This window comes from Carassius gibelio, chromosome B24, assembly GCF_023724105.1.
Source record: "Carassius gibelio isolate Cgi1373 ecotype wild population from Czech Republic chromosome B24, carGib1.2-hapl.c, whole genome shotgun sequence".
Classification (NCBI taxonomy): domain Eukaryota; kingdom Metazoa; phylum Chordata; class Actinopteri; order Cypriniformes; family Cyprinidae; genus Carassius; species Carassius gibelio.
In genome coordinates this window covers 21454706-21480755 of record NC_068419.1, presented here as the reverse complement: position 1 = coordinate 21480755, position 26050 = coordinate 21454706, and the positions used below count along the sequence as shown (strand labels likewise).

At 38.1% G+C, this 26050-nt stretch overlaps 1 protein-coding gene across 2 annotated transcripts in view; it reads left to right on the top strand.

Annotated features, from left to right (window-relative positions):
• The window catches only part of gpr158a (G protein-coupled receptor 158a), a 93045-nt gene that overhangs the window by 41592 nt on the left and 25403 nt on the right, over positions 1-26050 (top strand). For both annotated transcript variants that reach the window (XM_052595355.1, XM_052595356.1), the window contains exons 3-5: positions 3203-3305; positions 8155-8384; positions 10723-10791. In XM_052595355.1, coding sequence (XP_052451315.1) covers positions 3203-3305; positions 8155-8384; positions 10723-10791 — 402 coding nt within the window. The remainder of the gene's footprint in view (positions 1-3202; positions 3306-8154; positions 8385-10722; positions 10792-26050) is intronic.

Here is a 26050-nt window from a genome sequence, read left to right as displayed (position 1 = left end):
GGCTTGAGGGTACCTTTCATTGTTTGGACCGACCACAAGAATCTTGAATACATCAGATCTGCTAAACGACTTAACTCTAGGCTGGCTCAGTGGGCACTTTTTTCGGTCGATTTGATTATTCCATTTCCTGCCATCCAGGTTCCAAGAATATCAAACCTTACGCATTGTCCCGTATTTTTGACCAATCAGAATGTCCGGTTTCTCCGAAGTCCATTGTTCCACAGAGATGTGTGGTTTCAATGCTAACTTGGGAGATCAAATCGAAAGTCCGCACAGCCTTACATGGGGTAGTGCCTCTGCCCGGGTGCCCACCGGGTAGGTTATTCGTGCAAGAGAGTTTGTGGTCCAACAATATTCAGTGGGGTCATTGATCAGAGGTAATTTGTCCTCCAGGAGTAAATCTTACTATTTTTCTCATTAAGCAATGGTTCTGGTGGCAATCTATGTCTTGCGACACTCGTCGTTTTGTATTGGCCTGCTCGGACTGCGCCAGTTTTAAGACTTCTACTCGACCTCCGGCTAGGCTCCTTCAACTGTTGTCAGTTCCTTCGAGACCCTGGTCACACATTGCTCTAGATTTCGTTATAGGTCTCCCTGTATTCATGGCCTCCCGACGGACGTGGTCTCTGACAGAGGTCCCCAGTTTATATCCAAATTTTGGAGGGAATTTTGTTGGTTGCTGGGAGCGAGTGTCAGTCTTACCTCTGGTTTCCACCCCCAGAATAATTGTCAGACAGAGAGGGCCAACCAAGAATTGGATTGAGGGTTGCGATGTTTGGCATCATAGAATCCGTTCTCTTGGAGTAAGCATATCTCTTGGGTTGAGTATGCTCATAAATCATTACCGGTGTGATCCACGGGCCTGTCTCCATTTGAATGTAGTTTAGGGCCACCAATTATTCCCAGTCTGTAATCCGAAGTCGCAGTTCCCTCTGCTCACGAATTCATGCAGAGGTGCAGACACATCTGGAGAACAGCCAGAGAGACTCTCCTCCACGTTGGTTTGCGCACCAAGGCCCAGTCCGATCGCCACCAGTCGAAGCCTCCCATCTACGTCATTGGTCAAAAAGTGTGGCTTTCATCTACCGATATTCCTCTCTGCTCCATTTGTAGAAATCTTTCTCACAAATTCAATATTCAAATATTTTGAGATACTGGATTTCTTGACTTTCACGAGCTGTAATAATCAGAATAAAAAAAAAAGAACTTTTGAAATGTTTTAGTATACATGTAATGAATTGAGCATATATGAAAGTTTTACTTTTCCAAATAAGTTACGAGCAAAATTAGCTTTTTCACAATATTAAAATTTTAAAGATGCAACTGTATATATATATGTATATATATATATATATATATATATATATATATATATAGAGAGAGAGAGAGAGAGAGAGAGAGAGAGAGAGAGATGCACTCACCTTACCTACCCAAAAATTTTGAACATTTGTGTATTTTCGTAAAGAATTAAGTGACTTATATTTTTCTATGAACACGCAATGCTGATTGGAGGTGCAAACAAAGCCAGAAATAAAATGATATTTTAAGCCAAATAACTCTCACTGTGCATCATCAACAAAAACTTCTCACTCCTGATAACCTCCTTCTGTTTACTGCATACTGAGTGTACTTAGGTCATTAAAACACTCTTTTATGCTACAGTGTACCAACAATATTTTACCGTTATTGCCAAAATATCCATTTCAAAACATGCTGCTGAAAATCACTTATATATATATATATTATAATTTATATATTTATAATTTAGCTGTGAGCCCATAATGCTATTTGGCCATTCTCCTGTGGCTGTCTTAAAATACTGATCCTATAGAAGCATGGAAAACAGAAATAGAGCCCTTTTCTCTCTAAAGATGGATTTGTGTAAGTGTTCTACCATTCTGTGCTTCATTAAGGCTGATGTCGCTGCTGTTCTGCTCAAATATGAAGGCTTTGGCCCTTCATAGCTTGTTAAGTGTGTGCTGGAGTGGATCGGTATTGAGCTGGGGTCAACATGTCTGCTTTGGGCCCTGGACTGCAGTCCAAAACACTCAGCCCTGAAATACTGAGGATTATGATTACACACTACAGCTTTTGACCTATTGTTTCATGAAGGAAACCTCTAGATACTGAATTAATTTTCTTTTGAATTCAGCAAATGAGTCTGTCTTTAATTCAGATATTAATTATGTCTTGGCACACGCGAGGAGATCTGTGCCAAAACTCTCCTTGTTGGAATATTATATATCAGAGGACTTTTTAAATCAGTTCAGTCAAACTCACACCGTGCTTATATTAAACCTGCTGAACAGCTTGCAGCTCTAGATTCGGCAGCCAGGCTCCCCAGTGACTCTTTGCTATTAGTAGAAAGTTAGTCCTTTGTCTTTATTGACAGAGAAGAAGCTGTGTAGATCCTATAATTAAGCAATAAAGTACAAGCTGTATAGCTCTGAAATTTTCACTCTGTTCCAAAACCAATGAGCTGCCTTGCTGTGTACTGTTTGAAGAGGCAGCTACAGAAGCATATTAATTGAAAAATAACTCTGTAGCTATCTGAAATTGCATGCCACCAGTAGGTACTATATTTGGTTTGAAACTTACTTTGTTGAAAATGTATGCTGTAATATGAATATCGCTTGTAGGTACTTTTTTATTACCGATAGCAATATTTTGTTTTTTACCATATTTTGTTTGAAACTTTTTTAACCATAAAAAAAGCATTTTCTAGTGTGAATATAGCAAGTATTATATTACTAGTGACAGAAATATTGCATATTGCTAGTATGCACTAGATTTGGTGTGGAACTTTGTAGCATGTACTACAGTATATTTAGTATAATATCTCATATTGCTAGTAGGTGCTATATTTGTTTTGAAACCTCATTTGCAACTTTTAAAAAATGACATTTCCAACTGTTGATTACTTTATTTATTTCTGAAGAATATACTGAAAGCGTCTTTAACACTTTTTTTTCATCACCAAATAAATATACATATACTGAAAGTGAATCAATGAATGATGTAGGATTTACATTTGAAACTATTTTTACTTATAAATTGCTAGTAAATTTCACAAATGATTAAAATTTTTCTTGTAATTATTATTATTTTCTCTTTACTTCTTGAATCTCTTTTTCCCATGTGTATTTTCTTGCCTCCTGATGGTACAGTTTTGATATTTCCATCCTCTCTCTTTTTTCCACAGTGTTTGCCAATCCCAGGTCATGGATTTGTGCTGGACAAGTATAAATGTCACTGCAAAAGTGGCTTTTATCATCCAAGCAGAGTTGCAGTCAATGGCTTTAAAAGTAAGTTGTATGTTTAAATGTTATGATTAGTGTATGTGTATTGTTTTTGAAGAAAACTTGTAATTTCCGGCAATCGAATGGCCCGTACTGCTGACTTAATTAAAAAAAATCTAATTTATTTAGTGTGCTCCGGCTCAGTGCAGCTCAAAATCACTCGTCAATGTCAAAATGTTTGAAATAGCCAATCAAAGTGTAGAAGGTGGGATTTACTGTTCACAGACACTGAGTTGTGTGAGACTTGAATGCGAGCTGAGGTAAGATGTAAGCAGCTAAACATGACGAGACAATTCAGAAATATTTAAAATATTTAAATATTTAATATTTAATATTTAAAAAAAGTTAAACAACAGAGAGTACTTTACAGGAATGCAAACTGCTACTGTTCTTTTCAAATTTCTCAGATTTTAATGCCATATACGTTATTCGACACAATGAACAAAACTAAGCAGTTTTTAACAGACATGAGATAAGAGTTAATGTCTATATCTCTATGTAGGCATTCTTCTGTGATTTCACATGTCTAAGAAAACGTTTAAAAATCTATAAAAATCATTCTCAGTCTTACTCTGGAATGTTGTAAATCTCAATTTTCAGTGTCCCTTCAGAAAACATTTGAATGCTGCTTAATTTGATGCTTAATTATTATCAGTTATTATTTGTGATCAATTATTAATAATTGTTTTTATTTTTGGCATAATTGTTCTCATTTAAAGAACATGAATGATTTTTGGCATAAAATAAATATTAATAATTTTGACTCATAAATGTATTTTTGGCTATTGCTACAAATATACCTTGAGCAGCAAATCAGCCTATTAGAATGATTTCTGAAGGATCATGTGACACTGAAGACTTGAGGAATAATTCAGCTCTGATCACAGGAATAAATTACATTTTACTATATATTCACATAGAAGACAGCTCTTTTAAATTGCAGCATTATATATTTCACAGTACTGTTAACTGAATTTTTAATCATCAAAATAATTGGTATACTCTTTTCCACAACTGAAGCTGTATTCCTTAAATTGACAGATGTCAAGCTCCTGCAAAAGGACAAACTCTGTATATGACCAATAGAAAGGCACCATAAAATCAGTCCGCATTCTGGATCACTGAACAGTTTTGCTATGAGTTTGTAGTTGTGGTGAAAGTCAGAAACTTTAGGAACAGATTGTAAAGCTATATTCCTTCCATACTGTGCAGAGAGGTAGAGAGGCAGACAGATATGTGGACATCACCACAGGTCCTCCATCTGTGATAGCTCATCTCTGGATCTCCTCCAGTGATCTCTGATAAGTGTGTTCCTGGGAGAAGTTGGCCGTCTTCTGTGCGTTTCTCTTTTATCTGCTCTACTGAGCCATTATGCCTTCAGTTTTCTGGATAAATAATGTTGACGTCTTACAGGCCTTTATTATCCCGGTTTATGATAAGAATGCAATCATTTGTATATATATATTAGGGCTGTCAAATGATTACAATTTTTAATCAAATTAATCAGAATTTTCAGTGGATTAATCAGGATTAATCACTATTTGCAATTACACCTGAATACTAACCATTTTTTTTTTTTCTGAAATGCATACCAAAAGATAAATAACAGGACACATATACATAATTTTCATGTTTTAATTCATCAATATGTGGTTCTTTTTTTCTGAATTTCAAAAGTTTATTTACATTTACTTAGATCAAATTTATCTGAGCACTATATCAAACCATGCCATTTAACTACAGATAGTGTAAGAGTTTTAGGTGAACCAGTGGTTAAATATAGCCACATTTCACTCTTGTTTTTGGGAGGTGTTCATTTGCTCTGCCACAATACTTTAGGATCGATATTTTCACGTTCTGAAGGCTTCAAGTGCCAGTAAAACCAAGTAAAAATGCATATGCTTTTCCAAACAGCTGTAATTTTCGCTGCATTGCATGTATGCGTTCTGCGCATGCGCAGTGTGAAACACAGGACGCTATAACAGGAAGAAGCTCCAGCGTATCAACCAACAAAGTCGTCTCTGCTTATCGAGCTTGGCATGAATGTTTATTTGAGAGTAACTGGGGTAAAACCTTAAGCTTCTTCTGTGTTTTCGTCGCGGCGCTCGCCGCTGTTTTTTACTATCTTGAGAATTCATTGATCGACGAGACTTTCCTGACCTGAATAATTTGTCACACTGCGCATGCGTGAAATGCGTTGAAAAATTTGACGTAATTAACAACAAACAACTAATTAACGTCGTTAACGCGCTATTTTTGACAGCCCTAATATATATATATATATATATATATATATATATATATATATATATATATATAATATGTATATTCATATCATCAGTTACATTTTTATTCCATATGTCATGTAAAATAACCTTAAAGGAACATGTCACCTAAAATGAAAAGGTGGTCCCTCATGTTCTAAACCTGTATGATTGTTCCTTTCGTGAAAAACACACACACACACACACACACACACACACACACACACACACAAAGGCTTTTGCACTTGAAATAGTTAACCCTGGGTGATCACAGGTAAACAGAATTCTGGGTTATGTTGTGTCCCGTTTCACACTTTAACAGTTAACCATTAATCCTTGGTATAAATTGCAGTTTTTGCATATTTGGACTGTCAGTGCCTTTGAATGAACAAACACAGCATGCAACCTGTTTACATAACTGCTCTAGCACTGCACATCATTTTTGTTTTTTTATTTGACATTTTCCCCCTCAAATGCTGAAACAACTTTACACAATTTTCAGTGATTCTGTGACCATCTAAAACATGAATATGAGCACAGGATAAGTGGATTAAAAGGGTTTCATAACCTTGGGAGAAACTTCCCAACTACTAGACTGCAAATGTGAAATGTTTATAGATTCCAGATTTTCAAATAGTTGTATTTTGGCCAAAGATTGCCCTATCCTAACAAAAAATAGTAAAAACTACTGTATGTTGCGCTGGCAGCAAATGTGCCCGTAAGTGACTGTCAAAATTCACAAGTAATTGTTTTCTGGTTCAAGATAGTAGAAAATATATTTTTGTACATTTATATCTGGCAGACCTCTTCGTCTAAAGCAACTTTTTCAGTCAGACTTTTTCTGTTCATGCATAGGGATTCAAACTCATGACCTTGCAACATATCGTTGCCTAGAAAACATTACACACTATGGGCCCTATTTTAACGATCTGAAACGCAAGTGTCAAAGCGCGAAGCGCAAGTAAGTTTGTGGGCGGGTCTCGGCGCTGTTGATATTTTCCCGGCGGGATAAATGGCTCTGGCGCCCGGCGCAAATCTAAAATGGGTTGGTCTGAAGTAGCTTCATTATTCATAGGTGTTGTTTGGGCGTAACGTGAAATAAACCAATCAGAACTTCATCCAACATTCCCTTTAAAAGCAAGTGCGCAAGTTCCATTATGGATTGCTATTATTATGACGTATTTACCAGGCGCACGCCAGGAGCGGTTCACAGCCGAGGAGACTGATGTTCTGGTAAGAGCAGTGTAAGACAGAGAAGTTGTGTTGTATGGGGATGGGAGAAACCCACCCAAAATAGCGTTGGTTAAACAGGCGTGGGAGGAAATAGCCAAAATTTGTCAGATGTCCTTATATACACATATGTCTTGCCACTATTTGGCCAACAGGTCTGATCCTTAATTACTACAATTAGCCTGAATAATTTGTAAGCTAGATTTATGCCTATTTTTTCACATCTTCGTGGCACACCACAACATAGCTGTCAACATTGAACATTGAAAATAAGGGACATTTCCCGGAATCCATCCCAAAAATAAGGGATTTTTTTTGTTTTTACAGATAGATGCGTGTTCTGAGTTAACACATAGTGTAAAATTACGGGATATTTTACGGGAAAATACTAAAACGGGAAGACACCGGGAAAAGACCTAAAATATGTGAGAAACCCAGAAAAAACGGGAGGGTTGACAGCTATGCACCACAATGATCTCACGTGTTAATATTTTTTAGTGTAACAATTTATGATTTGCAAAAATAACTGTTGCATCTGTGTAGATTACATGAGCAAAGTGTATGCCCGTTGTGCACGCTATACATTATCAAGCATGCGCCCTTAAAATAGCATAATGAACAACGCGCAACGCGCCACTGACTTTAAACTAGTTTTTTTCTGGTCAGTGGCGCAATTGTTTAATGGAACAGCAAAAAAACACCAGGGATTGTTTGCGCCGGAACACGCCTCCTTTTTTGCGCTGAACCGCCCAGGGAGCGCAAGTTCATTCACTAGTTTAGCGACGTGCTTCTGTGGAGGGAAAAGCGCGCTTTGCGCGGGTGCAAAATAGGAATGACACATGCGTCGGTGTACAAAGTCAATTGCGCTGGGTGCAAGATAGGGCCCTATACCATTAAAATCTACTTTTTCTATATTATCTTGCAGTGTGGGTAATCACAGACTGCCATTAAACTCACATCACTGCTGGATTTATAAAGTAAAATGGATTTATGAAGTAAAACTATTGAATAGCATGAAATTGTCATCATAAAAATATGTGCAATTTGTAACTGAGGCTGAAACAACTGGTGCATCAAAGTGACGGCCCAGATGGTGTGTACACACCCATCCACCCTGGCTAGCACATGAAACGGTGTGAGCTGCCTACTGATGAGACCACCAATGACTGGAGGGGAGGGTGGGCTGGACCGCTCTAAATGTCACGTCTGTGCTGCTAATTTCACGACTGTTTGCGCTTTTTTTGTTGGTGTGATTATAATGTATGCAAATGTATGCAAGTGTTAAGAAACAGCAACTGAAATGTAATGAAGAGTGATGCATTACATGAACATTGTGTAATATTATTTGATTTGTTTTCCAGGGAAAGAAACTGGGAAGCGCAAGGAGAGTTTGCCACATCACAGGGATGTTCCAGAAAGTTCCAGTCACTGTCTGCCCTGCCAAGAAGGCTGCGCTTTCTGCAAGGACGACACGCCCTGTGTGGCCCGGGGTGACGGCGCCCTGCGTATGGCGGTGCTCTCCTTCCAGGGCTTGTGCATGCTGGTGGATTTCATCATTATGGTGCTGCTCTACCATTTCCGCAGGAACAAGGTGAGCGTGTGCTGCCGGAGGGAGCTAATTAAGATGGCAATTGTTTCCGTGAAGCACATCCTGTTCTTATTGACACCGGGGTGTTTCCATGCTGAGTTACATTACAATTAGTCACTCGTATGCCGAGTGTACAGTATTATACACGTTAGTTGACATTTTATTCCCTGTTACATTAGAAAGCAGATGGTTTTGAGATACACTATAGTTGCAAGTGTAATCTATATTGTGCAAACCAGGTTTATTGGAAATGCATGCTTGTGGCTACATTTCAGCAAAATAATTTTTCTTTGCTTCTTGCATGCTTTACGAGACATTCAAAGCGAAAGGTCCATTGAGTGCCACCACAAGCATAAATGGTGAATGGTGCTAAAATCGTGACTGCGTTTGAAAAGAATGTTTCACCTATACGATAGTAATTAACAAAAACAGGTTTAGTTCCAAATCAATTCTAATCACTAACAAAAGCATTTCTTTTTTCGTTCGTTTGAGCAGGTTTCGTGGTTTCTGTCACTTATGGCATATGCCAGCATGATTCATTTCAACTTGAAGTTTAACACTGACCTTCTCTTCGATGATGTCAGTTAATAACATGTCCAAACTCATTATTGTCTCTCTGTTAATTATAGGTTCATTAAGATTTTTTTTTTCTTTCTCAGGAGGAGTCTGTACAGATTAAAAATCTGGACAGCTACTTACTATAATTAGGACATTATATAGAGACTATTTCAGAAGCGTATGCCGCACATGCTACTCTGTCTCAGCTTGAGCAGACATGCAGACTTTGGCCTGAGTAATAGTAGACTGGATTCACACTGACTGCGAGGAAGGTTCATTAATCCCTGCAGTGAGGCGCCGTTTAGGCTGGGCACTCAGTTTTGATAGTGCCAGCATTTTAATTTACTCTGGTAGCATGCTTCGTCTGGGCGCTGCCTGAAAGCGATCCATAAATGCTGGAGAAGTCTAAATGAAAGCGACAGAGTTAGGATTAGAAATTCTGTTCTGTTTCAGCTCACGCTGTCAAGTGCTTTCTATTGGCCATTTGATTTCAGAAAGCATTTGACAGCTCACCTGTTGCCTCTTAATGGAATTCTAATTTTTTTCTGCTTTAAAGGAGACATACCTGAGCCAGATGACATATATATGCCACAGTGACACACCTAGAGAGAGAGCGAGAGCAAAAAATCTAATACTGTATTTTTCGCACAATAAGTTGCACCCGAGTATAAGTAGCATCAGTCCAAAAATACGTCATGATGAGGAAAAAAACATATATAAGTCGCGCTGGACTATAAGTCGCATTTATTTAGAGCCAAGAACCAAGAGAAAACATTACCGTCTCCAGCCGCGAGAGGGCGCACTATGCTTTCAGTGTAGACTACAGGAGCACTGAGCAGCATAGAGCGCCCTCTGGCGGCTGGAGACGGTAATGTTTTCTTCTTGGTTCATTTCTCTCGGTTCATGTCAAATTAATTTTGATAAATAAGTCGCACCTGACTATAAGTCACAGGACCAGCCAAACTATGAAAAAAAGTGTGACTTATAGTACTGAAAATACGGTAATTAATACAAATAAAACCTGTTGGTAATGTGACCACTTTTTTCATATTTTCATTGATTAGTATTTAAGTTTTCCTACCCTGAGATAGCATTTATCAATTAAACGTGTGTCCCATTTTATTTACACCAGGGATGAAACATCAATATCGTAACTTATTTGTAACATTAATTTAGTGCAGTATTCACTGTAGTTTTTGTCATTGCGACATTTTAGTGCCATCTTCACTAAGAACTGCAGTTGACCGTTCACAAAAACCTTGATTGGCAGGCGATCTGACCAATCACAACGCCGAATCCATCAGGACAGGAAAGTAGATTAACATCGGTCGACCTAAACTTGAAAAATATTGTGTATTGACGTCTCTCCATGGTTGAAATAAATGTTCATTCATGTTAATTTCATGCTTTGAAATGATGGATCTGTTACTAAGTTACACAAAGTTAGTAGAATGTCTAAAGTGGACTATTAAAATAAAGTATTATCAATGTTTTTTTTTTTATATATATAGATAACGGGGATTGCACACAATGTTGATTACAATTAAATCGAGTAAATGTTGAGTGAATGTTAAACAGAGCAGGTTTGTTCAAGGGCAAGGCATCAGTCTGAAGAGAACAAAGATGAACACATTAGAATAGTCCAAGGAAAACGCATTTGTGCACAAAGGGATAAATTATACAGTAGTCACAAACGAATGGCTTTCCAATGACCCATTTCTAGTAAGAGAATAGTCTAAAGAGAGAGGTTTTCCAATGTGATGTTGTTTTTGATGTGTTTCAGAGTATCAGAGCATCAGGACTCATCCTGTTAGAGGCCATCTTGTTTGGAGCGCTCCTCCTGTACTTTCCGGTAAGCGTTAAAGATCACAGTAATTTTTATTATGTACTTTATTACTTTAGGTGTGTTCAAATTAATGGCACTTTGGTGACTAATATCCTTAGACTTGTAGTGCAATGTAACGTTGCCATTAGATGGAGAATGTCTTTTTAATGGCACTAATTTAAGCATTAAAGAAATGTTCTGGGATCATTTTGAGTTGCGCTCTATGGACTCATGCCATGTAATGCTGTTAAATCTGGTAATTTTTGCACGATGTGTGTAAGAATAAGAATAAAGTCAGTCCACAGCATTTACATCAATGCTGCATTCACTGATGTTACGGATTTTTGTTAGGGCTCAGCTTGTTGATTCAGGAACATATCAATATAGCAAAAGTCACAATTCCAAAGGTTTGACATTATAGAACGATACAGTTGTTGGCATTGCACATGGAGCTAAATATGCACTGAAGCAATGCAGGATAAAATAAAGGTTGAGATATTTCACTGATGGACAATCTCTGGTGTCCATGTGTTGATGAAATATTGATTTAGACAGATGTCGTTATGTGCTTTATTCAGCAACGCCTTTTGGCTCACAGTAATTGCAGTTTAGTGGCATTCACAGGAAACTGTGGACTTGTCTTAACATGGAAGGGTAAATGTAATTAAAGTGAACTGATTTAGAAGCTTGTAATTAAAGCAATTAGCACATACAAGGTCCTGGAAAGTAATAATCTGAGATGATTTTGGAATGATGGTGGAGGAGCATTTTAGCCATTTAATCGCTCTTTGTGTGACCGTAATTCCCAGTGCATAGAAAACAAATGCCTTCATCTGTATTTTTTTATTCTTATTTTTATTTTTTAGAAAAGTACCAGTTTATGATTTTTTTTTTTAATGATATTTTGGCCACTATAGTCTACACTACAATCCAAAGTATTTTTTTTTTTTTCATTTATAATTTCCATTTTAATTATTTTAATACATCAAGTCAAACAAAAAGTTAAACTAGCTGGAATAAAATAATATAAAAATGTAAGCAATAATAAATAAAAGTACTAATATATAAATAATATGTGTGTGTGTGTGCTTTGTATATTTATTATATTCTATATTTAGGAAATATTTACATGTATAAATTTATATCCGTATAATTATTTTTTATATAAATGTATTTAATATATAAACATAAATAAAATCTTAAATATATACATGCATGTGTGCATTTATGTATGCATAATAAATATACACAGTATTACGAACACAATTATTATTTTGGATGTGATTAATCGCGATGAATCATTGCCCAGCACTAATTTATATATATATATATATATATATATATATATATATATATATATATATATATATATATATATATATATAGTTTTTTTTTTTTCAGTTAACATTTATTTAAGGACTTGCCCTTAAAAGCAACTGTGTATATTGTAAGACAGAAGAAAATATCACCTAGGTGTCAAAATATTAGATCTGTGCATATGGTTCAGCAGTTTACATGTAGCCTATGAGAATGTGTGTGTTCTTTTAGAGCTGCATTTTCCCTCTGATTCAGTTTGTGGTTTAATCTGCAGCTCAGAGACAGATAGATCTGCCCGCTCACGGCCCACCATGTAGCTCATCTGAAGCAGATAGAAGCTCTGCCTGTCTGTTCTGCTGCTATTGCTCCCAATCTAAATATAGACTGGAAAATATTCTCAACTCCTTCTCCCCCTCTTCTACTTTAAATAATTCTAGTGTTATCAAGAAGCAGAGATGTATCTCATCTTGTTCCCTTGGCATTCTGCTTTGTGGAGTAATGCAATTTTTTCAGCTTGCACCCCTCTCCTACTGCTGAGCATGTCACATGCAATAACTTCACTCCACGGCGTCTGGAATAAGGCGGGGGATGTGGAGCGAGAGAGAGGGAAAACCGAATTACATGTGCACACACACACACACACATACACACATTTTTGGCAGATTGTTCATCCCTGGCCAAGCAAAATTAACGTGTTACCTGTGTTGTTTAATTTTGAACCATCCACAGATTCTCTTTATACTCCCCTTCTAAAGCGTATCATTTTTTAAGTCACATTAGCTGCCAATGCCTAAAAGCTTCAACTTCTGGTAACTTCTCAGGTTTTACATTGTATAATGTATAATTTTCCAGTTTTTAAGTTGCCAGCTTAAAGTGTATTAATTTCAGCATTTACTGTTACTAGTACAATTTTACATTTTTAAGTTCCTTCTGTTGACATTAGTTAATAAACTATGAATAACTTTAATGGTCAATATAAAACCTGGTCTCATAAAAATCCGTACTTCTGGGAACTTTTCTGCAACACCATTTTTATGTATTTACGTATAATTGAAACAAATTAATAATAACTATAAAATAAAAGGTTTCAGTTTTATTGCTTCTAGTGTTCATTTATTTTGGAAACTGCAGTGATGCAGAACCTGATTTTACCAAGTGAGACATGTTCCTGGGACAACATCTTTGTTGACCCTGGAACAACATTGTGATTAACAAATCGGATTTGAAGAACCAGTTTATAGATTTTGTGAAGTTTACGCTTACGATCACTGTTTGGTGCTTGTACATCAGTGTCATTCATCTATCATTTCCTCTGATTTTAGGGATAACTCATGGTTAAGGTCAGGTTTAGGTGTAGGGATATGGTCAAGCCTACATTGTTTGAGTAAAATGTTCTTCCAGGGTCAACAAAATATGTTGACCTAGGAACACATCTAACTCAGCAATATCAGGACGTACCAAGATATGTACTTATTGGTAGGTATTTCGCGTCTTGCGAAAAAGTGGTAAGTTTTTGCCATGAGACCAGGTAGTCAATGTAATAACTTTTTTTTATAGTAAAGCACTAATTACATTTTTGTTCAGTATCCATTTTAAAAACTATCGGTTAATTAATCGGTATTGGTCATTGTGGTCCAACTTTGCTATTTTTATCAATAAAATCCACTTTCGAACAACCTCTTATCAGCAATTTTCTCTGTGTCATTACGCTATTTTGATTCAGATGCTGTTGAATTTTTGATCATGATCATGATCCTTCTGGTATACACAGGTCATCTTCTTCCTGTGTATTGCAGAAGTATTTCAGAAGAGCGGCCCCCTAGCAGGGAAAGCAGACTGCTGGAATAACGTCAATGGCTGGGAAGCGTTGTGCCGTAAATGTTGAAAAATCTTGTCAATACCAAGGAAAGAGATAAAATACAGAGAGTTACCAGAAAATCTGCACCCATGCCTTTATTTAAGTTGTGGCAACGGGTCATCTTAAAGAGTGTATTTGTTAAAGGGGGGGTGAAATGCTCATTTTCACTCAATATCTTGTTAATCTTGAGTACCTATAGAGTAGTACTGCATCCTTCATAACTCCAAAAAGTCTTTAGTTTTATTATATTCATAAGAGAAAGATAGTCTGTACCGATTTTTCCCGAAAAAACACGAGTGGCTGGAGGCGTGACGTGTGGGCGGAGCTAAAGAATCACGAGCGCCAGTAGGCTTTTGGGTTGAGCGCGTCTGGAAGCTGTGACATTACCGTGAGGACAAAACCAACCAAAACAAACCACGACTAACAGTAAGATTCAGCGCATATTTATGATCCAGAATCAGATCCAGAGGCTGAAATTGAACAAGAGCAGCATTAGCAATCAGTCTCTATGTGGTATGTAACGTACTGAAACTGTATATATTTGCTTAGCGGTTTTGGAAAATGACTAAGTTCCACTTTGTCGTCTTTTTTTTTTTTTAAGCTGTACATGTGGAAAGTGCAGTTTGATGACAACATCGCATGTTGTTTACTTGATGTGCTTACGCGCCGATAGTTAAGTTAACAACACAGAGATATTTGAAGCAGTTTTACTCACCGCATGCGGTTCCAACACACGATCGTGACCCTTTTTCATTGGGACTGCATTATCCTTAAGAAATAAGCAATGTGCAAATCCGGCGTCAAACTGGGCCTTGTTTGTAAAACAAGCATCTTCGAAATGCAGGGGAACAAACACAAACACTTGCACAACTCCGTTGATGCTCTGTAAAAATAAACTCCATCCACTGGTCCCTTAATGCTGTTTCTCTTTTGGTAATCTGTGCAGGGTTGTCTTGCCCTGGCAACCAAAAACACACTCCTTTTGTGACATTTCGCGACGCTCTCACTCTGATCAGTGAATGTCTGTTGTGCTCTCTCTGCTCTGCTATTCGGGAGCGCACACTCTTCCGGCAGAAGTGCCCTCAGGACCCATATAAGGAAATTCCGCTCCATCTAACGTCACACAGAGCCATACTCGAAAAAAACTTTCCGAAACTTGTGACAAACCGGAAGGTGTATTTTTGGTACAGAAATACTCCTTCAAACGTACAACTTAATTTTTGAAACTTTGTCCATGTTTAGCATGGGAATCCAACTCTTTAACAGTGTAAAAAACTCAGTATGCATGAAATAGCATTTCACCCCCCCTTTAAAAAAAAAAATTTTCAGAGCTACAGTACATGATCCCATTAGGATATTTTGTAATATTTTTCTGATAACTCTGTGCCAAAATTATGGTATTCCATAATTAGCTTAGCTGCATTATTCAGCCAGAAATTGAGAACTAATGGAAACTAGGGTCTTAGCTGCAGGACAGTTTTTTATTTGGAAAAAGATCTGTGAATAGATTCTCATTTTGTGTTCCACTGAATACTTGCTGGTGTGTAATGGCATGGGGTTGAGTAAATAATGAAAGTATGTTCATTTTGAGGGTAATCTACTCCTGTAATACTTGCGGATCTCCCCATTTTCAAGCATCTCTCTCATTTATCTCCATTGGGATGTGATTCTTCCCTTGTGTTTCAAGTCCCTCATACGTTTTACACACCTTCCCTCCATGCTGAGCATTTCCACCCTCCATCGATCTGTGTGAGAGCATGAATATCATGTACCTCATAGGTACATTCTTCACCTTAGGCTCTCTTTCTTTTCCACCAGCAGTCTCTACCTTTTATTCCTCCTCTGTCTCCAGTCTTCCACTTCTGTCACCTTTGTGTTCTAATGGCCTGCTGCCATCCTGACACTGGAGCCCAGCCCATCGGGAGGCTAATGACAAACACACTGCTGTGCTCTGGTGCGTTTTGGCCAGCACAGGATGGGGTGTGGCCTTATGCTTTTGGTCGCTCCATGTCACTGCCTTTCTGTGGATTAAGTGGATCACAGGACACCCGTCGTTCTCCTGTCTGTGCGCCTTATGTTACCAACCCCTGCAAAAAAAGAAGTACACTTTAGCATACTTTTAAAAGGAGCACTTACTGCAGAAATGATATTCTTCAAAAAAAAAAAAAAAAAAAAAACATTATATATATACACATATATAATTTGTAATTACAAAAGAAAATGCCCTCAGGCCATCCAAGATGAGTTTGATTCTTCAGCACAACAGATAAACATGTTGAATAGAATCACTTGCACACAGTATATCCTCTGCAGTGAATGGGTGCCGTCAGAATAAGCGTTCAAATCACAATAATCCACAAATATTCAACGACAACAGTCTGTCAATTAATGCATTTGAGAGAAAAAGCAGCATGTTTATGAAAACCAGATTCATTATTAAAGCAATTTTAACTTCAAACCATTGTTCCTGGCTAAAATTTGAGTTTTATGTCCATGATATTGCTTTCTCCAGTGATAATACATCTTGTCTGAAATATGCACTGATGAAGCACTGTTTACAAGTAAAAATAGTCTAAAAAAGATCTAAACAAATATGTTGTTACATTTTGATGTGAGGGGTCAACAGTGGATGGTCATTTTCACTGGAGGATGCATTATTATTCGATAGTATTTTTGGCCAGAAACATCAGTTCAAATTTAAACAATGCCTTAATAATGGATTTGGTTCTCATACACACACACACACGCGCACACACACACATGTTTGTTTTTGTGAAAAATGGGGACATCCCATAGGCGTAATGGCTTTTATAATGTAGAAATTGTATATTCTATTGCCCTTCACCAACCCTAACCCTAACCCTCACAGGAAGCATTTTTACTTTCTCAAAAAACCTCATTCTGTATGATTTATAAGCGTTTTGAAAAATGGGGACATGGGTTATGTCCTCATAAGTCACCTTCTCCTTGTAATTAATACCTGTGTCATACCCATGTCATTATACAGAGTTGTGTCCTGATATGTCACAAAAACATGCCCACACACACACACACACACACACACACACACATTTACTGCAGCGGATCCATTGGTGAGCAAGTGATGTAATGCTTAATTCCTCATGTACATCTTGGATGGCCTATAGGGCAGGGTTGGGGAGTAACGGAATGTAACTTAGTTAAGTATTAAAATACAAAATATGAGTATTTCATTAAAGTTACATTTTAAATGGGTGGTAATCAAATAGCTATATCTGACAAGTATTTTGGATTACCTAAGTGATTACTTTCAATCTTAATTTCATATATTTCATTTAAACATTAATGAAAACAGAAATTGGTGATTGTTAGTTACCCTATTCATTCAATTCAAAAAGTTTGCACACCCCAGCTCTTAATGCATTGTGTTGCCTTCTTGAGCATCAGTATTTTTTTATTTTTTTATTTTTTTGTCATGAATATATGAATATGAATATACATATATTTTTTTCCTCAAAGAAATGTTGTGTATGTGCACTTCCTGTGGTTCTTAGCCAGAATTAGCTGCAGGTGTAAAAAAAAACTAAAATGTCTGTTTATTTATATATGTATCTATATATATATATATATATATATATATATATATATATATATATATATACACACACACACACACACACCATACACTAACAACACAATCATGTCTCTTGCTGTATTTCCCATCTTTTTTCTCTCTATCCCACACAAAGCACAGGTCACATCCCTATTAACCTAATGTTATCAGAAATATCTCGGTGGATTTGGTGATGACGGGGAAGGGAACAGTGCATGGCTCTGACGGAGAGAGAACTCTTGACTCAGTGGGGGCCAAACTAGATGTAATTTACACGCTTCAAGACTCAGGGGACACAACACTAGCCATTACCTCCTATTCCTGCCCTGAATGCGGGGAAGAGGAGCCAACTACTCCCCACACCTACACCAGACACGTTCACACAGACATTCTCACAGATTACAAACCAAATGGGATGAGAAGAGAGAAAAGAATGAGATGAGCAGTGAAAGATTGAAAATGGATGACGTTATCATCCCAAAGCTGCCTGTTCACATTATCACCATTCAGATTAATGTTAGCTAAGCCTTGAAAAGACTAGCACCTCTCAAATCTCAGACAGGCTGTTGTTATTGCTGTAAAATTACTTTCTGATTGACCCATCACAATCTGAAGTAACTTATTGTAATAGTCAAATTCAAATCAAATCAAATTCTGTTATTAATTACTCACCCCCATTCATTAAATCCTTCATTCATCTTTGGGGCAAAAATTAAGATATTTTTGATCAAATCTGAGAGCTTTCTGACCCTGCATAGACAGCAATGCAACTACCACGTTCAAGGCCCAGAAAGGTAGTAAACACATTGTTAGAATAGTCCATGTGACATCAGTGGTACAGTCTTAATTTTATAAATTTAATCAATCAACTCTCTTAGTTCATCATCTGTATTTTCTGATACGAACAAGTTAGGTTGGGAAACAATTGCAAGTCATCCTCTTTGTCAAAATCTTAAATCATAACTTCATAAAATTACGATTGAACTATTGATGTCACATGGACTATTTTAATGATGTCCTTACTACCTTTCTGGGCCTTGAACGTGTCAGTTCCCTTGCTGTATATGCAGGGTCAGAAAGCTCTTGGATTTCATTCAAAATAATTATCTTAATTTGGATTCTGAAGATGAACGAAAGTCGTATAGGTTTGAAACAACTTGAGGGTGAATGATTAGGGACAGAATTTTACATTTTAGGTGAACTATCCCTTTGATTCAAGATTTCTCATCTTATTTTGTAAGATAAAAAAAAAAAAAAACTTTTATCATTAGAAATACAACCACATCAATTAAAAAATCGAACTACCAGATATATTACAATATATCCAAATGCGTAGGCCAAACTTTTCTTGCTGTGCACTGTCAAACTTACAGCATGCTATTGCACAAGCATTTCTTGACTCACACATACAAACACATCTGGTGAGGTTGTGTTCTCGCCTTCATGGACCAGAAACCACCAGTCACCACTCTCCGTCTCCATCCTTAATTAGCCCTGCTCCAGGAATGACCTCTGCTGATGCTCAATTATTTGTGGTGTTTGGGAAAAAGGTGCACTCTCTCTCTAATCCTGCATTTGTCCATCTGGTATATGATACCATAAAAGCTTCCCAAGGGTCAAGGATGGATGGCATAAGGTCACTGCTAGGAGACTCAATAAAGGACTCAAAAGATCACTCAATAAAGGACCTTTGAATGCAGCTACATTAGAATCTCCCCAATGATTGATTGGATGGATTAGCTAGAATTATATTCACGCATAAAAAGCAAATGTTTACAATGTTTCTTCTGCTTCTCTGAAGGACAGGAACCTCTTGCATTATTAATCACACTATAATACGCACCTACACACACTCACCACGTCTTCAAGAACATGAGGCAGTTTCTTAGAATATATGTGGGGTTCCACGAAAACTGATCCAGGATCAATAAGCAGATGGTCTATGTTCTGACCTTGAGCTGTCTGTCTCATTGATCTCTGCCTTAGTCAGCTTTATCAGTCATGCTTTCGATTACAAATAATAAAATACATGTATTAGTTATTCTAAACACCACTATTGTACACTTTGTGATTTAGGTGCTTGTCAAATGGTATGTCATGAACATTAGCCACTGTCATGTCCCATCACTTTTTTCTTTTCTTTTTTACACTGTAAGAAGCACAATTTGCTGAAACATATGTATTTACTACATTATTATATAACATTATCCTCCACTTGAAAACCAGCTAAAGATTTAAACACTCCAAACACTTCACTAAATGTCTTTACCTTCTGTATCTATCAGTTAATTATACAACGATTATGATGAGTCTCCCAATCGATCCTTTAGTCAACCAATTACTCAAACAAACAATAAATAAATGTGACATCTAAGGTAAAAAATTACATTGATTGGATTCTTTGTACAGGATGATGGATAAATTCATTGCATTTTCACAATTTTCTCATTTACACATTATAGTGTTCACTATAGTGTCAGACTCATGTATTCAATCATTTTGGCCAAGTTATTGTAAGAAGGAAACATTAATCAAATATTTTCTTTCATTTATGGGTAAAATTAATTTGACAATAATCACAAAACTGTCCCAACTTAGGCTAAACTTAATTTTATAAAATGTACATTCATTAATGAAAAGAAAATGACCCATACAAGACTGTATTGACAATAGAAATAAATAAAAAACTGAACTGAAAGTAAAAATATTCTACATTCCTGTATCTACATTATTATGTAAAAATAAAAACAAAAAAATCAATAATTATAAAAAAAATTGCATGAATAATTGAGGTCATCCTTTCACTGGCATTTATGGAAGAAAAGTTCTTCAAGCTCTTTAAACCATATTTTGTGTCCAATTCATGGATTGCAAACCCAAGACTATGGAACTTCTGAATCATGCATCAGCATTTGCATGGAAGCATTTAACAGTTTGAGCATTTCAAAGGCACAATCCGTGGCCTTTGTTACGAAGTGCCTGGAGATTGGTGTGGGGGTGTAGATGAGGAACACGCCAGCTAATGATCATGCATGACTGTAATAAATAACAGCATTCAGCTGCATAGAGGGCTTTGGACGTCATCTCTTCTGCTCGAGCTTTCACAGCCCAGCTGTTGCAGCCACATCACTCCACGGAAACGGAAGTTCTTTATTAAAGCGCATTGTGAAAGTGCTGCCTTGATGAGGCGAGAGCGCTTGAGAGATTGAGTCATGCTATCTCAGCATCACTGCCCGGCATTCATTCCTGAACCCGTTAAGAGATGTCCTCAGTACAGAACATTTGTAAATTTATTTTCAGAAGACATGTATTGAATGGTGGAAGTGATGTCAATTAACAAAAAAAAAAAGAAGTACAGAGTTACATACTTTTAAAAATACAGAAATAATATTCTGAAATGATTTTAGACACTTAATTGCATATTAATTTCAAATGAACAGAAATGCATAATATTCCGTGCAGTTAGAGTCCTTTTTGACCAACTTATATTTTACATATTACATACATTTTAATATGTAATTTATAAGTAATTTATAAACATATTTATGTATAGAATAAGAGTGGCACTTCCAGACCGAAGGCTTCTAGCGAAAGGCGATTTGGCCGTAGTTTTCACACTTTAGTGAAAGGCCACAGAATCCAGTTCGGTTCTCCTCCTCCTCAATTCAACGGGGCCTTTGCCACACTGGCAGGCCCCGGGCAGGCACTGGTAATGGAACAGAAGTAGACACTCTTTGAGGACGGAGGCCATCAAGGTGGTGCCTCCTGGCATAGCAGATTCTAGGTCTTACAGCCGGTACTTCACTCTTCTGAGGAAGAATGAAGGGTTGCATCCTATTTTAGATCTGTGTCTTTTAAACCAATCAGTCGGTGGACTGAAGTGTAGCACACTCGCACACAAAAAGGTGCTTCTCAGACCAAGTCTGAGGACTGGTGTGTCACGATCAATCACAGATGCACAGATCTCCATCCTTCCTCATCATATGAAGTTCGAGGGGTTTGCTTTTTGGGGCAAGTTCTTCCTTTGTCCTTGCACTCTCACCCCACATTTTCATAACTCAACCACATAGACGACTGGTTGATATTAGCTCAATCAGAGAAGATGTCGGTTCAACATTGAGATGAAAGTGAAAAAAGGGAAAGTGACGTGACATTCAGCTAAGTATGGTGACCCATACTCAGAATTCATGCTCTACATTTAACCCATCCAAAGTGCACACACACTGTGAACACAAACACCCGGAGCAGTGGGCAGCCATTTATGCTGCAGCACCCAGGAAACAGTTGGGGGTTTGATACCTTGCTCAAGGGCACATAAGTCATGTTATTGCCAGCCCAAGATTCGAACCCACATCCCTAGGGTTAGGAGTCAAACTCTATAACCACTAAGCCATGACTTCCCACAACTGCTCAGTCCAAGTGTCGTTGTGTCGTTCTTGCTCACATTAAAAAGCAGGGGCTAAGACTTAATGCCAAGAAAACTTTGCTTTCTCCAGTACAGAGAACCACTTATCTGGGTGTGGTTTGGGATTCGACCATGATGCAGTCACATATGTATCCTGCCCAGATCGAGTTGATCCTCACTGCAGTCATGGGAGTAAGAAGCAGTTCCAGACTGCTGGGTCTGATGGAAGCTGTGTCCAATGTGATAACCCTTGGCCTGCTGTACATGGGACCCCTACAGTAGTGACTCAAGACCAAGTGGTTCTCCCCGAGGGGAAACCCACTTTGCATGTTCAAGGTCATGCAGAGGTGCCTACATACCTTAGACATGTGGAGGAAACCTTGGTTCTTGTCTCAGGGCATGGTGATGGGTGCTCCTTGTCACAGCATAACATTAGCGACGGATGCATCGGTTGGGGTGCAGTCATGAGTGGCCAGCTTGCCCGTGGACTGTGGAGTTGTCGCCATCTGACATGGCATATAAACTGCCTGGAGATGCTGGATGTGCTTCGAACACTAAAACACTTTCTCCCAGACCTAAGAGATCACCATGTGTTGGTGCACACTGACAACACACCAGGGAGGTCTGCGTTCGTGCCCATTGTACAAGATGGTGCAACAGATCCTCGTGTGGTCCCAGTGCAAATTCCACTCGCTGAGAGCAATTCACATTCCTGGACATCTGAATACTGGAGCAGACATCCTGCCGTGGCAGGTGCCAAGCCCCAGGGAATGGATGCTTTACCCTGTGGTGGTCAATTAGATATGGAGAGGTTTTGGCCAGGCTTAGGTGGACCTGTTGGTGACACAGATGACACTGCACTATCCCCTCTGGTTCTCTCTTTGACTCTCTCTGTGTCTGAGACTTCGTCTGTACACCTTTCCCCCATTTTTTTCTGCTCCCAGGAGTTCTGGAGAGAGTGCACTGGGACGAGTCCGGCTGCTGTTAGTAGCCCCCTTCTGGCCGGGCCGAGTATTGTTCTTTTGGATTTCCCTCCTAGAAGAAGTTAATGCTAAGCGGTTGATCAGGATGCTATTATAAAGGTTGCTATCATCAAGTCCTCTGATCTCCTCTCTCTTGGGGGTCCCCACCTAGTTGTCAGGCTCCTGGCTCATTCTCTTGCTTTAGCAGTGCTCTTCCATACTAGGCAGAGATTTGAAAGTCTGCAGGATAAGCATATTCGTTCCCAAAGCGACCTCCGACGCAGCTCAAGTTCCTTAAAAGGAACATCTCAGGTTCTGCATGTAACCATGATTCCTCGAGGGAACGAGACACTGTGTCTTGGGGCCATACTCCTGGCATCCCTGCCAGTGGTTGCTTCACTCCTAGGAGCTGAAGCCAGTTTGAAGTTTCCTGGTCACTTTCTAGGTTCCTGGTCGCTACGTCGGCCGGACATGCTGAAGAGCATTCCCAAAGCATCTTTCGATGCAGAGTCTCATTACCTCAAGGAACCATGGTTACATGAATAAACTGAGATTTTTTTTTTTTTTTATAATTACTTTTTTGATATTTTAATTACACTGAATGTGCACATGAAGTACAACTAAGTAAATTCAAGTCACCTTTATTTATATAGCACTTTAAACAAAAAAGATTGTGTCAAAGCAACTGAACAACAATAATTAGGAAACCAGTGATGTAATCATTCAACTCAGTTCAGTTTAAATAGTATCTTGTGCAATCATTTGCAATCAAGTCAACAATATCACTGTAAATGAAATGTCCCCAACTAAGCAAGCCACAGGCGACAGGGGCAAGGAACCAAGACTCCATCGGTGACAGAATGGAGAAAAACCTTGGAAGAAACCAGGCTCAGCCGGGGGGCCAGTTCTCCTCTGACCAGACGAAACCGGCAGTTCAATTCCAGGCTGCAGCAAAGTTAGATTATGCAGAAGAATCATCTGTTTCCTGTGGTCTTGTCCTGGTGGTCCTCTGAAACAGGGTCTTTACAGGGGATCTGTATCTGGGGCTCTAGTTGTCCTGGTCTCCTCTGTCTTTCAGGACTGTAGAGGTCCTTTCTAGGTGCTGATCCAACATCTGGTCTGGATATGATCTGGATACGGGTGACTTCAGCGAGCCTCTGAACTGGATACAGACTGGATCTGGTGGCTACGGTTACCTCGGAATAAGGGAGAAACATACTAATATTAGTGTAGATGCCATTCTTCTAATGATGTAGCAAGTACATCGGGTGATATGGGAAGTGTTCCCGGTTCTGGTTTACCTAATTAATGTAACCTAAAAATACTTTAACAGATTTAGATAGTAGAAGCGTATTAGTGTATTATGTGTAAGCCAGGTTAAAGAGATGGGTCTTTAATCTAGATTTAAGCTGCAAGAGTATGTCTGCCTCCCGAACAATGTTAGGTAGGTTATTCCAGAGTTTAGGCACTTAATAGGAAAAGGATCTGTCACCCGCAGTTGATTTGGATATTCTAGGTATTATCAAATTGCCAGAGTTTTAAAAATGCAGCGGACATGGAAGACTATAATGTACCAATAGCTCATTCAAATAATGAGATGATAAACAATTCAGGACTTTATAAGTAATAAGCAAGATTTTAAAATCTAAACGATGTTTAATTGGGAGCCAGATGCGATTAAGCACACTTCATTTTCACAAAGGGTAACATAGGAGGTGGGGGGCTAATAGGAGGATACACATTGCGTGCAAACATGGCATACTAAGCATACGTCCGGGTTATATATGGCCCACAGTAATGAGTATGTGAACCCAATTGGCTGAGAACATTGAATTGAATGCACCAATTAGAGTGCAAATAGAGTTTCATGGCTGAACTAATCATTTTTGTTTTTATAAATGAATGCACATATGTTATGTAATGATAAATAAATAACATATTTGACTTGAATACAAAGTTATTTTAGATAGTATTTTTTCAGAGAATGCTAATGACATTATTTATTTAGATAGTTTTGTTACATTTTTAAAGTAAATTTTTAAAGTGTCATCTGTCAGTGTAATATATATATATATATATATATATATATATATATATATATATATATATACTGTAAATAGTGTATTGTTACAGTATTTTGGATTCATTTATCGCAAATGAAAAAAAAAGATTAAGATGACTTGCACTGTTTGAGTACTCAACACAGTTTGCTGTGGTTGTACACTACATATTTTGTAGTAAGTCATCCAGGTATTCCATGCATACAGATATAATTTGCACAGTATACATATTGAATACTGCAGATACTGTATTATTACTATTATTAGTACTCCTATTCATGTTGCCCCTCTTTTCTGCTGCCTTTGTGTTGTACACTTCCTCACTGCCACTATCTGTTTCCTGTATTCCTCTGCCAATCACGGCTATTTGTGTGAGTTTTGACTGACAGCACTAATAGGGTTTCTCTGAATTCCACCACATGAGTCTGATGGCGTCAGCTGTGTGAATTCCTCGGCCATCGTGATTGACTGCAATGTTATCAATCTCTGAGAGTGTGTGTGCGATTGTGTGTTTGGGGGGGAAGCATGTGTTCAAACACTCTTTGACAGGTCCACTCCTACTCTGCTTCTTTCTTTCCTTCTTACACAAAGACTCAAAGATGTGCAGAGAAAACGACATGTTACGTAATGGGGTGCTTTCTTTGAGAAGGACGAAGAATAAAAGGAGCTTCAGGGGGGTTGAAACTCACAAAGAAAGAAAAGAAATGCAAGCAGGAGGCATTAAGATAAATCTTCCAGGACTATTATGTAAAGGTAAATAATAAATGCTTTTTTGGCCTCGGCTTGTGAGTGGATGGAGCCCCTGGAGGGGTGTAATGAAGTGTGTGTGAGTGAATGCCCATGCGTGCTTGGAAGAGGAGTGTGTGTTTTTGTGTGGATGTTGCGTGATGAGGAACACACTGTTCTCAGGTTTACACTCCAGAGGCTAGTGCCACAGACACAGATGAGTCGGACAGCATGACAGTACCTCTCACACATTTTCACCAGGGAAATGTGTCTTTATTTTCCTGCTTTTAAAGGAATAGTTCACCCAGAAATACTTACTATATTGTTAGGATTAGAGTTTGGCTCAGGGTTACTTGTATGCAATTA